This window comes from Hyaena hyaena, unplaced genomic scaffold (assembly GCF_003009895.1).
Source record: "Hyaena hyaena isolate Hyena2069 unplaced genomic scaffold, ASM300989v1 scaffold_1306, whole genome shotgun sequence".
Taxonomy (NCBI): Eukaryota; Metazoa; Chordata; class Mammalia; order Carnivora; family Hyaenidae; genus Hyaena; species Hyaena hyaena.
In genome coordinates this window covers 262,002-275,922 of record NW_024081946.1, presented here as the reverse complement: position 1 = coordinate 275,922, position 13,921 = coordinate 262,002, and the positions used below count along the sequence as shown (strand labels likewise).

The window sequence follows — 13,921 nt, the reverse complement described above, 5'->3', positions numbered from 1 at the left end:
TGTAGTATTCCATGGTATAGATAAACCACATCTTCTTGATCCATTCATCTGTTGATGGACACTTAGGCTCTTTCCATGTTTTAGCTATTGTGGAGAGTGCTGCTATGAACATTGGGGTACATGTGGAGCACAGAATTTTAATCTTCAGGAGAAACCCTGACTGTGCCAGATGCTCTCACTTTATCATGGCTGCTAACTTTCCGGGGGCCCGTCATGCTGCCTGGTCTGCTCCCCTCCCTCTCCTGTTCTCCCAGAGGGCTACTGCCTTCCCTCTCCTGTCTCTCAGCCCAGGGCCTCACTTCCTGTGTTGTTGAGGAAATGAAAGGCTGTCAGGAGAGGATACCCACAGCCTTCCACCATTACTTCAGCCCACATATGTGAATCTGCTTCCAGGTTCTCATTCCTGCCCTGGTACCAGGCTCTCACTCCCCGGCCCCGGCACCAGGCATGAGGTGTCTGTGCTCCAGTCATTTCCGCCTTCCTGCATCATCCGTATTTTCCTCTCTACCAGCTTCTTCCCGTCTTTCAAATAGAGTAATTTCTTCCACTTTATAATCGTTCTCTTGAATCTTTATCTACCTTCAGCTGTCATCCAGTTTCTCTGCTCTCCTTCACCTATTGCAAAGCTTCTCGAAGAATTGTCCATATCCGAGGTTCCAAATTCCTCTTGACCTCCCTCCGAGTGTCAAGGCTATGCCTTCTGGCTCCATTGTTACCCCAAAGGCCTCCCCTTCCCTTCCCTCTTCTTCTCTCTTTTTTTCTTCCCTTTGTTCACTCACTACAGCCACATTGGCTTCCTACTGGTCCCCCAACCTGTGTGGACATTTGTGCCTCATGGCTCTCGCAGTTGCTGTTCCCTCTGCCTGGAACCCCCTCTCAATAGCCACATGATGTGCCTCCTTACCACTTGAGCTGTCACCTTAACAGTGAACCCTTTCCTGAGCACCTTGTTTAAAATGGCAGCTCTGTGCTCCAGCCTGCCTGACCTCCTGACCTCCCCCGGCCATGCTTTATTTATTGGCAGCATTTTGATGATCTGTGCATCTGTTGACTATCACCCCCCACCCCCACAATGTCAACTCCTTTATTGTAGAATCCTCAGCACTCAGAACAGTGTCAGATGGTAGAATGCATGAAAATGGATATACATGTCTTGCTGACCTCACAGGGTTGTTGCAAAATAATGTATGTCCAAATGTTTTGAAAACTATAAAACACTGTAATTATTTCTGTGCTCATTATTATCACCTTGTCAGTGTACATTTTAAATGTCTGTTCATCACTTATTCTTAAAACATAATAGTAATTTACCATGTTTACCTGCAACAGAATGAACCAATGATTTCTCCTCAAGACCAAGGGCAGAGTAACACTTGGAAATGATACTGATGAATGATTAGAAGATTAGGATAGGCTACGAAGGTAATCAAATGATAGATTTTATTTAATGAATTTTGAGCACCTGTGACACTGCATACAAAGCATTTTACTAAAAACCATGAAAATTCTAGAAATGACTTAGATATAAGAATATATAGTTTATGGGGTGATAAGACATATGCATAGTGAACAGAGCAGTACTTTGGAGTGAGCCAGGCCTGGGTTTGCCACCAATTCATGCTGGCAACAGGATTTCTTTTTAGTGGAGTTTTGGGGGGCAGCCTGGTTGTTAAGTGGGGAGCACTGGCAGAGATTATGAGGGTCTACTAGACTGCCGCACGTGCCCCCAAATACCAGGTGGCTTCACTGCTGGCCGTTTACTATCTATGTGGCCTTGGCCAACTTACTTAACTGTTTGGTTTCCTCATCTCTAAAGTGAGAACCTAACCTGCCTGGAAAGGTTAATATGAGGGTTGATGATGGTTAACATAATGAACCCCATGATATACCATATGGTACAATGTGGCCACGTCAGGAAATGAGAGCTCTTATTATCATTCTCATCATGAACAATTTGGATGGAAAATGGGGAGTGAGAGATGTCCCAGGGGAGTTGGGGAGATGAACCCAGGAGAGAGGTCACAGAAGTTCTGTGGAGGAGGTGGGAACCGGCCCAGGATTTTCTGTAGACTCACCCTGTTGCACTGCGCCTGCAGGTCAATCTCCAGGGCCTGGAAAGTGCGCTTCAGCTCATGGATGTCACTTTGGCTGCTCGGCACAGCTGCTGGACTGGCCACTCCCTGCGCCATGGCTGCTGACTATGAGACAAAGCAAAGGGCAGAGACATTGGTATTGGGGCCACATGGAAATGGAACCTTGGAGAAGTTTGAGCCCCTTTCCTTTACCTGCTCTTTATACCAAGTGTCCAACTCTTGATGCTTCTTCTTTATTATAAACTCATATTCCTGCCTCATATCCTCCAAGATCTTAATTAGATCCTCGCCTGGAGTTGCATCCACCTTCACATTGACCTTGAAGTCGTTTGGCACATGATGTTCTACCATTTCCTGTTTAATAACAGAAAAAAAAAGATGAATTGTCTGTGAGAATCAGAAGGCCAGAAGTGTGTAGATTAGCAACAATTTACAGATCTTTTAAAAAATCAGCTTATGTCGTTGTTATTATTTTACTGATTTGATTTGGTTTCTCAAGTATTACTTGTTGGCAGCAAAACATATATTGTTTTTTTCTATTATAACTCTATAAAATAAAAAATACTATATAGGTAATCAGATGGCCTCTGTGATTACTGACTTAATCCTTGGTTGAAAATGTTTCACAAAGAGTTACACTTACATAGCACATAAAATACTCTTCAGCACACGTTCATGGGTGAAGTGATGGCACAATTCAACAGTTGAGCATTTCAGGTTGTAGGCTAATGCTTTTGGGAAGCAGTTCAGTAACCCAAAGCCAAAAGGTATAAAGACTTTTAATGTCTTGCAAATGCATTATGACTCTATAGGGTTGACCCCATAGGATAGCATAATAACCAAGAAACCTTAGGAAAAGCTTAATTAACAATCATTATCTAACCAGCTCTTCATAATTGAGGCTCTTTGATGTTCATAAGCAATTTTGTTTGCCTAAAAAGGGGGTTGCTTTCTTTGTATTGCATCAGAGTCTCAGGGACTTTAGATGGAATGTAACCTTTTCAAAGTCAGTTACATGGTTCTGGAAATTAAGATTCTTCATTTTTGTCACTAGTTTTATTGAACTTGGTTAGTGGCAGATTTTCTTTATTCTACTGTCCCCCAATTTGCTGTACATTGGGTCAATGAAGGAAGTTCAATCTCATGCATTCTTACGGTATTTATTCTTACGGTATCATATTAACAAATAAGTCTAGATAATCATTGTATATTAGCAAAATTATTGGCTGATTTATCATTAATTATGATCTTATTTTGGCTGTTGGATTTGGCACTGCATAGACAATCTTGAAGCTGGAAAAATTAGATGTTTCTATACTAGGACTGGAATTCAGATGGTGGTTTTTTTCTGTGGCTATTAAGTCATATGAATGTGCAGATTAAGAGCTGTGCTGGTTACCAAGAGCTCCTGGGTGGTCCTACCTGCTCATGGCGCTTCTTCATGAGAATGAGCTCTTTCCTCATCCCCTCAACCTCCTGTTCCAGATCTGTAGTGATGATAGTCAGATCATCCAAAGTCTTTCGGAGGCCTTCAACTTCAATTTCCAGATCTTTCTTGAAGGAGTGTTCATTTTCGTACCTTTGGTTGGAAGGGAGAGAAGAACAGACCTGTTGTTGGAAGGCCATAGCCTTGTAAGGATTCACCTTAGTTTAGAGGTGAATCTCTTAACCCTCATATGTCTGTTTCATGCAGGTTTTTCTGTGATGGTGACTGTATGGTTGCTTGTTTTTTTTTAATTAGAGAAGATGAAATAATAAACAGTCATATGGCAGTTAGATTTAGTTACTGTTAACAATTTGCTTCATCTATACTCTATTTTGTATTTTATTTTATTATTATTTTTTAATGTTTATTTATTTTTGGGAGAGAGATAGACAGACAGACAGAGCATGAGCAGGGGAGGGGCAGAGAGAGAGGGAGACACAGAATCTGAAGCAGGCTCCAGGCTCCGAGCTGTCAGCTCAGAGCCTGATGCGGGGCCAGAACTCAGGAACCACGAGATCATGACCTGAGCCCAAGTCAGACACTTAACCGACTCAGCCACTGGGGTGGCACCCCTCTATTTTGTATTTTAAGCTAAACTATAGATATTATGACATTTTGCCCCTAAATATTTAGGAAAACATCTTTAAAAAATGTTTTAATGTTTATTTATTTCTGAGAGATAGAGCATGAGGGGGGTTTGAACTCACAAATCATGAGATCATGACCTGAGCCGAAGTCAGATGCTTAACCGACGGAGTCACCCAGGCACCCCAGGAATACATATTTTAAAAACAGGAATTTTCATTAAGAATGGAGCTAAATGTTATCTAAGTGATGAGCAGACTCTTAACTATGGAGAACAGGTTGATGGTCACTAGAGGGAATGGGGAAATAGGTGATGGGGATTAAGGAAGGCACCTGTCGTGATGAGTACCGGGTGATGTTTGGATGTGTCGAATCACTATATCGTACACCCGAAACTAATGTAAAGCTGTATGTTAACTATACTGCAATTAAAATAAAATTTAAAAAATGAAAACAAGAGTTATCTAAATAAGCATAATAACATTATCACAACTGAAGAGCTAATAATAACTCTTTAACATCATCTCATTCTTGGCTCATATTTAAATTTCCCCACGCCAAAAAGTGTACTTTATATCTAGTTTGTTTAAAGTAGGGCCCATTCAAGTATTTTTATTATGCCTTTTTAATTCTATTTTAAAGATGTTTCACATGGCTAATGGTGAGATAAATTAATTCCTTTAGAAAACAAAAACAAGAGGAATCCCCGAAACAAAACAAAGCAAAAATGGCAAATGGCAACTCCCCACAATACGGTGAAGAAGGAACTTACTTGAGGCCGAAGTCATCCACTGCCATCCTGGCGTTGTCAATGAGAAGAGTGATCTGAGCGTTGGTCTGCTTGCCATCCATGATCTGGAAAACATGCGTCAAGAGTCATTTAAGTCAGGGGTGTCTGAGGGGCTCAGTTGGTTAAGCGTCTGGCTCTTGATTTCAGCTCAGGCCGTGATCGATCTCACAGTTCATGAGTTTGAGCTTCACATAGAGCCTGCCTGGTATTCTCTCTCCCTCTCTCTCTGCTCCTTCCCTGCTCATTCTCTCTTGTTCTCTCTCTCTCTCTCTCTTTCAAAATAAATAAACAAACATAAAAAAAGAGGCATTTAAATCAGATACCCTCCCATGGGAGAAGTAATTTCTGCCCTGTAGTTTCTGGGTACATGACTCGTTAGCATAGGTGATTTCTTTTTCTGGCATTGGAACAGCAAATAATGAAATCAATAAATACTGAGCGCTTACCAGGTACAAAGCATCCAAATGATTTTAAAGTAAGAATATGGTCTGCAGCCACTTCACTGTATTTTTTTTACACTGAGTTTGAAAGGCTAAAATTTAGGCCGCAGTTGGAAAAATGACATTGGAAAGGGAAGGAGAGTCACTGTTCAAAGTGCCTTCTAACTTTCTAGTGCTGCAAACATACCTTAGTGTTGCAGCTCATCCTTGTCTGAAGATGTTAAATGAGGTTTAAGTTCTAATCCTGCCTTTACTGTGAATATTAGTGTGGCTCCCTTAAAGTGCATTAGTTCTTTTAGATGAACATAATTCTTCCTTGTGATAGCATTCATGTTTCTGATCAGTGACACTGAGCAAAGTATCAAAATTATCACTGGTATATATTTATCAAACTAATTTTAAATGAATTCTCTTGAATGCTGAGAACAAACTGAGGGCAGATGGGGATGGAGGAGAGGGGAAGGGGGGTGATGGGCACGGAGGAGGGCAGTTGTGGGGATGAGCACTGGGTGTTATATGGAAACCAACTTGACAATAAACTAATTTTTAAAAAAAGAAATTCTAAACTCAAAAAAATAAAAATAAAAAATAAATGAATTTTGTAATAGTCGCCACATGCCATGATTATTTTTTGTCCAAAGTGACAATAGTCATGCCCATAACTTGCAGGTATGCGTACGTGTTTGTAAGCCATTCCATGATGAGCTATTAGAATATTAACTGAAATAAATTTTTAGCAGCTTAATAAACTTTAGCTGTGTTACAGCGTCTAGTTAAGACTTTCACAGGGGCGCCTGGGTGGCTCAGTCGGTTGAGTCGGTTGAGTCGGCTGAGTCCAACTTTGGCTCAGGTCATGATCTTGCAGTTCGTGGGTTCGAGCCCCACGGATGGTCAGCTCAGAGCCTAGAGGCTGTTTCAGATTCTGTGTCTCCCTCTCTCTGACCCTCCCCTGTTCACACTGTCTCTCTCTCTCAGAAATAAATAAAAAAAAATTAAAAAAAGACTTTCACTAGATGTTCATATACTTTTTAACTTTAAAGTGAAAACTGCTGTTGAAGGTTTCTACCTGAGTCATTGTGTGTATGTGTATGATTTGTAAATTCTTCTAGGTAGTTGTGACCAGGGAGGTATTACACAATTAATACATGTTACCATCTTTAGGAAGATTGGGTAGATGATATCTCAGTGTCAAAAGTATAATACGACTTTTGTACCAAGTATTGTGCTGAACTAGGAACTGGTGATTTTCTTTTCACTTCCTGTTACTCACCATTGGCATGACCTCAGGCCAGTCATGCTATCCCCTGGGTTTCAGTTTCATTGTCTGTTAAATAAAGAGTTTGTACTAGAGCCAGGTGACCTTAGAGGTCCTACCTCTAAACTTCTGTGTTGTAGTTGTAGGCAGAAAATTCTGTGACATTCCCATCATATTTAAACAGATAATTCCTTTATTTAGAAATGATTTCCTTAGGATAAAGTTATACCTCAATACAAAGACACCTTTTAAAAATCTGGTCCTATTCAAAGCTCCACTGGTTGCTTGGAATTTGGTATCATGAATGTACAATAGCAAGATTCAGGGGTGGTGATAACACACCTGGGTCTGGAAGTCAAAGAGCAAGGCCTGACATCCAGCTATAGCACCTACTAACTGAGTGAGCTTGCCAAGTATCAGTTTCTTCATCCATAAAATGACAATAATCATAATAGTAGCCACTTTATCAAAGAGTATGAGAATTAGATTGGAAGTGATTAAAGACAATAATGTCATGACTTACTTAGCATGTTCTGGGCATATTGTAGACACTCTGAAAAATTAGCTGAAATTAAATTAATTTAGAAAAATTTAAAGTGTTGAATTTTTTTTTATAAGAGAACTTTTGAGAAGACATCCAGATAGCCAACAGACACAGGAAAAGATGCTCAATATCCCTCATCATCAGGAAAATGCAAATCAAAACCACAATAAGATAATACCACACACCAATCAGAATTGGCTTGTATCAAAAAGACAAGATATAATACGTGTTGGAGAGGATGTGGGGAAAAGGGAACCCTCATGTGCTGTTGGTGGGAATGTAAATTAGTGCAGACACAGTGGAAAACAATATGGAGGTTCCTCCAAAATTAGAAATAGAAGTTCTATATGACCCAGTAATTCCACTTCTGGATATTTACCCCCCCCAAGCCCCCCCCCCCACATGCATGCACGCACACACACTAATTTGAAAAGATGTATGCACCTCTGTGTCCACTGCAGCATGATTTATAGTAGCCAAGAACCGACCTAAGTTTCCATTGATACGCGAGTAGATACAGAAGATGTGCTAGATATATACAACAGAGTACTACTAAACAATAAAAAGAATATCATCTGTGACGATATGGATGGACCTAGAGGGTATATGCTAGGTGAAATAAGTCAGACAGGAAAATACCATAGACGTAAGAAAGAAGTCAGAAAGACAAATACTGTATGATTTCACTTATATAGGGAATCTAAAATACAACAAATAAAGAAATAAAGAATAAAGAAAACAAACCAAACTAGACTCATAAATGCAGGGAACCAACTGGTGGTTTCCAGAGGAGGAGCAGAGGGGAGTGGGTGAAATAGGTAAATGGGATTAAAGGATATAGACTTCCAGTTGTAAAATAAGTAAGTCATGGGAATGAAAAGTACAGCATAGGGAATACAGTTAAAAAGGAAAGAAAGAAAAAAAGCTGGCACTTTTATAACTAGAGCCAATATCTGCACCGGATAAAGTTCGGGTTCTGTATGTTTTGAGATGCATCCTCAAAGTTCTGCTGTTAGTGCTGGGAGATAGCCAGGCTCCTGCCCTGCCTAACTTCTTTCTTCCAATGGATTCCAAACGCTACTATGACTACTTCCTTTGCTCCAAAAAAAGGAGCCTGTAGATATTTCTTGTCTCCCCTCTGTAGTGCTGCTTAGGGACTCATACCTAAATCAGTGCTTTTCCTTCCAAGCTCTTTACTTCTTGCGTTATCTAAACTCATAGGAAATGAAAAGTAGCTCCATCCACAAGGGTCTGGGGACCCCCTTGGTTACTGAGGTGTTGATCGACATCCAGAGAAACCAAACACTATTCCCCCCATGGAATCAGAAAATCCAAAATGCCGTCTGGGGGCTTATTTGGCTTTTCTGGGTTAAACTGATACTTTATCTGTTGCAACCCCCACGTCAAGAGTCTGATTCCCTCAGCCAGCATCCTTCTCAGAGTACATGAATGGTAGGTTCTGAAATGCACTTGATCTAGGGCTTGCTCGCTTATTTATTTATTTATTTATTTAAATTTATTTGTTTAAATTCAAGTTAGTTGATGTATAGTGTAGTGTTGGTTTCAGGAGTAGAACCCAGTGATTCATCACTTACGTAAAACACCCAGTGCTCGTCTCAACAAGTGCCCTCTATAATGCCCAACCCCATTTAGCCCATCCCCCCACCCAACAGCCCTCCAGCAACCCTCAGTTTGTTCTCTGTATTTAAGAGTCTCTTATGGTTTGCCTCCCTTTCTGTTTTTATCTTATTTTTCCTTCCATAGAGCACACTTAAATACCAAAACTATTTCCCCAGTTCATGCTTACTTGATGCAATTTTATGATACAGCCACTCTGAGACATCCTTCGTGGCGATGAATGGATGACGAGGCTGGGTTGAGAAATAATATGTGAAGCATTGGTTTTGCATTGTGTGTTGTAGTTAATCACCTGGATTCTCCCCCAAGGCTCTGAGTTCATTCTTTTAAAAGGATCTAGTTGGTGTATTAATACAGCATTGCTGCTTCAGGGTGTGTAATCTCATCCCAGGAAGAGGAAGATAGAATTTTTTATTGTAAACAAAAAGGCCAAATAGAGTACTAATGAGAGCCATTCTAAAATACACATATCCTTATGGCTATATCTAACTCGATGTTTCAAAAGGATTGGATTAATTTTCGAGTTCATTTTTTTTAAATGTTTTTATTTATTTCTAGGAGAGAGAGAGAGAGACAGCGTGAGCAGGGGAGGGTCAGAGAGAGAGGGAATCACAGACTCTGAAACAGGCTCCAGGCTCTGAGCTGGCAGTCAGCACAGAGCCCGACGCGGGGCTCGAACCCACAAACCGCGAGATCATGACCTAAGCGAAAGTCGGACGCTTAACCGACTAAGCCACCCAGGCGCACTCCGAGTTCATTTTTAAAAGGCTTTTTCAAAAATTGTTTTTAATGTTTATTTTTGAAAGAGAGAGAGAGAAAGGGAGAGAGAGAGAGATAGAGAGCATGCAGGGGAGGGGCAGAGAGAGAGGAGACAGAATCCGAAGCAGGCTCCAGGCTCTCAGCTGTCAGCACAGAGCCTGACGCAGGGCTTGAACTCACGAACTGTGAGATCATGACCTGAACCTAAGTTGGACACTTAACTGACTGAGCCACCCAGGTGCTCCTAAAAGACTTTTTGAGTAACATTTAAGATCCCTGAGGTGGGGCCAGAAGAGTACCATATCTACTGATAGCATTTCATCAGGCCCTGGGAAGGGTTCAGCCCCTGGTTGTTGTGGGCTATTATATTCTTTGGGCCTCTGTTTTCTCACCTGCAACCGGGGAAGACTGGGACGGACAGAACAACCTCAGCGTCAAAGAATTATTTTCTTCAAACATGAACAAAATACAACTGAAGTAAGAAATCCAGAAAAGAGTGGAATTCAAACCTGAATTTAATTTATAACCCAGAATTTTAAAGTCAGAACCCAGAATCCTGGGCCGCCTGGAGAGTGGACAAGCCACCTACTTCTTTTCTTGATTCTGTTCCAAAGAATTTGGGCAGCCATGCAGTCTCAGTCTCCTCATCTGTAAATTGGGGTGAAAATACCTGCTTCACAAAATGAGACATGTATAGAATATGTTTTGTATGACTAACAATGCCATTGTAATGCATTATCTTTATTAATAAGCAGTACCATTTTTGTATTATATAGGCAAGGTGAGCACCATGCTGTATGGGAACTATGAGGCCATTAGAAACAGATCTGGGTTGAAATCCAACTTCTGCCTCTTGCTGGTGGCTTTCTGTGGCTGCTTCACTACTCTGAGCTTCAGTCTCTTTACAGGGTCATTGTAAGAATTGAATCAGGTAATACCAAATGTTTCCATCAGTGCGGAGAGCTCTCAGATGGTGCTGATATGTGTATTAAAATATCCAACATGGCGGCTGGCATATAATAAGCGCTCAATACATGTTTTCCTCCCTCTTCCCTGCTCCCTCCTCCTTTCTACTGTCCGTTAGTGAATTATTTCTAACATGAGGTCTGACCTCACATTTCTTTTGGGAGTTATGTTCTCAGCTGTCCATTTGCAAAAATCTTTTATATTCTCCATTCTAAAACCAAAGCAGCTTTTATTAGTTAAAAAAAAGTATCATGAGGTTTGTTGAGTCATCTTGTTTTTTTTTGTGAAGACAGCCATGTAGTATATAGTTAAGGTAATTACACAGTCAGTTATTAGGTTGATTATTCAATAATTAGGGTTCATTATGAGGACAGATTTATATTATCTTGATTGGTCTTTCCTACATTCAAGTAAGGATGACCAAGGGTTGAAAAATAACACTGAATGATATTGGAAACCTTGATGCCCTTTCTAGGATGGGTTAAATTATGATCTTATGGGAAATTTTCTGGGACTGCTTTACATAAGAGAGAAGTTACATAGCTTTAAAAAATTATCTTATGGGACGCCTGGGTGGCTCAATCAGTGAAACGTCCGACTGTTCGTTTCAGGTTAGGTCATGATCTCACGGTTTTGTGGGTTTGAACCGTGCATCAGGCTCTGTGCTGGCAGTGCGGAGTCTGCTTGGGATTCTTGCTCTCTCCCTCTCTCTCTGCCCCTCCCCCACTTGTGCTCCCTCTTTCTCAAAATTAAAAAAAAACAACTTAAAAAAATCTTATGGGGTGACTGGATTCCCTCCACTTCTAACCAATGTTATGAGATGTTCCAGAAGGCATAAGCCTAGCTTTCTAGATGTTTGGTTGATTTTTTTATTTTTATTTTTTAAGAAGTCTCCATTACCCATCCTAACTCTAAGATTCCAAATATTATGCTCATTTTATTATTATTTTTCTAACAATATGCCCTTTTCAAAACTGCAAGCAGTAAGAACTCAGAGCTTTTAGCAGCTCTTGAGGAAATATCCAGGGATGTGAGAATGATGTCTTGGCTAGTGGAGTGACAGCTTTTCGGTGTGATCTCCAAAATAGCGTAACTCAGCTTTTCTTTCTGCGGGTCATCACGCTGTCGCCAGAACCTTTGAGATGGAGTAGAACTGATGTAGTGAGAAAAGGAATGCTCTCCTGTGCCTTGTGCACTGAGCATGAAGAACGAATACCGGCCCTTGTCGTTACTATAACATCCCTGGATCGTAAGTGATAATGAACAGCAACTGGTTACCTCTTGGTATTTTTTGGATTATCTGCATAATTTACATCTAGAAGATGAAATATACAGAACAGGCCTTCCCAAGTCCAGAAGGGATAGTAAGAAACTACCCTCAAATATCTTTGCTCACAATGACTTTAAGCTCTTTTGCCATTTTCCTGGAAATTATCTTTTGTATTGATATCTCCTCCCTCGGCTCTCTGGAAACGCAGCCCCATCTCAAGTGCCAGGGTCACCCAGGATCTTACCTCCTCCTGCAGCTGGCTGATGTTTTCCTCATACTGGGAGTAATTTTGCTTACTGCCAGGATCTCTCTGCTCATGCCACTTCAGGATGCGACTCTCCAGCTTCTCGTTGGCCTCCTCCAGAGCGCGCACCTTCTCCAGGTAGGAGGCCAGCCGGTCGTTGAGGTCCTGCATCATCTCCTTCCCATTCCCGACCGGGAGGGAATGGCCTCTTCTGGATCCCCAAGACCCTCCAGGAGGCAGGCAGCTCGGTGAGCTGAAGGAAAGGGAGACGCGGACACCCCCGGCACCCCCGTGGACGCTGGGAGTTCGAGGGAAGCTCCCCAGCTGGCCCCAGCTGCCTCCTGTGCCATGGAGGGAGCCTGAGAGGCTCTGGCTAAAGCTGCGGCTGGAGATCATGGTCCCATCTGTGTTTGGTGCAGGGCTGGGCTCTGCTCTGCTCCCTGGGGCTGCCGAACTGAGCTGCTCCAGACTGCTCTGGATGGTTTTATGCCCTTTGCTGTGGGAGTTCCCTTCTCTGACAACTGTACCAACAAGATCGTATCATTGTGCAACAAGTGTTTCCTCTTGGTCAATCCCGAACATGCCCCCGGGCCTTCACACACATTGTTGTTGTTTAGAGCCACATCGATATACCAGTTTGCTTCTCCCTCCTAGTTGTAACCCAGAGGTGTGGCCCACAACGTTAGGTGGGTTTTAGTCTCGGGTGTCTTACTAATTTTTCCGTGGAGTTTTTCCATCGTCCATTTATCTGAAAAGGGTCAGACTGAAGTTTACAAAAAGACTATTTGGTGTAGTAGATTTCCTTTTAAAAAGGAGACATTAATCACACAGACACATGTGCCCCCTCTCCACTGCCCCAAATAAACAAAGCCCAGCTCTAAAGCGAGGGTGGGAGACATTCCCAAGGGAAGAGCCAGATCAGAACTCAGGTCCTAGAATGAAAATACTCGTGCTGAGGGGCGCCTGGGTGGCTCAGTCGGTTAAGCGTCTGACGTTGGCTCAGGTCATGATCTCCTGGTTTGTGGGTTCGAGCCCCGCGTCGGGCTCTGTGCTGACAGCTAGCTCAGAGCCTGGAGCCTGTTTCAGATTCTGTATCTCCCTCTCTCTCTGACCCTCCCCTACTCATGCTGTCTCTCTCTCAGAAATTAAAAAAACATTAAAAATTTTTTTAAAAAATAAGGAAATACTCATGCTGAGGAAATGGAGAATGTTCTGAATATCTGATGCCTTTGTGGCAGTCACTGTTTGATGGAAAGTAATTTCAAAGGATCATTCTTAAGAACAAACCATCAATTATAATTAATGAATGAATGACCGAGCCTTCCACTTGCACGGTGCCTTTCATCCCCAGCACACCTCAAATCCAAACAACCGGGCTACACCGGACTTCCTTGGCCCCCGGGAGGAGCGCAGCCTTTGTGAACTGGCCAGCAGCCCTGTCCTGGCAGAGCCCTGAAAAGCCTGGGTTCAGTGTGCCTGTGACCTGAGGGGGAGGGGAGGGGACAGGGGGATGGAGGAAAACAGGAACTATGCCATGGGTTGTCTAACGTGCTTGATGAATCTTCTGCTTCGTCTGCCAAGGTAAAGGTTAAGAATGAATAAAGAAATAGTCTGGGGGTGGAGAGCCACGTGCTCGTTACTAGCAATTAGATTTAAAGGGGACTTTGAAATAAAATGGCAGCACTGGAAGGGACTTAACTCCACCCAAACCACTGATTTTGCAGATGAAGAAAACTGAGGCTGGGTGTGGCAGAGGACGGATCGTGGGTTAATGGCAAAACCAGGGTGGGATTCTTTCCACCACATAGTAGTGTCATCCTTGAGTTGAATCTTGACAGAGTCCTGTAAAGA

The 13,921-nt window shown here is 42.1% G+C and overlaps 1 protein-coding gene across 1 annotated transcript in view; it reads right to left on the bottom strand.

The window, feature by feature from the left end:
• KRT23 (keratin 23) overlaps nt 1-12,528 on the bottom strand; it is a 19,069-nt gene extending 6,541 nt beyond the window's left edge. Inside the window, exons 1-5 of the mRNA XM_039223299.1 lie at nt 12,071-12,528; nt 4,937-5,019; nt 3,516-3,672; nt 2,286-2,447; nt 2,076-2,198 (exon numbers count right to left, since the gene is read on the bottom strand). Coding sequence (XP_039079230.1) covers nt 2,076-2,198; nt 2,286-2,447; nt 3,516-3,672; nt 4,937-5,019; nt 12,071-12,466 — 921 coding nt within the window. The 5' untranslated portion in view covers nt 12,467-12,528. The remainder of the gene's footprint in view (nt 1-2,075; nt 2,199-2,285; nt 2,448-3,515; nt 3,673-4,936; nt 5,020-12,070) is intronic.
• Between the last annotated feature and the right edge of the window lie 1,393 nt (nt 12,529-13,921).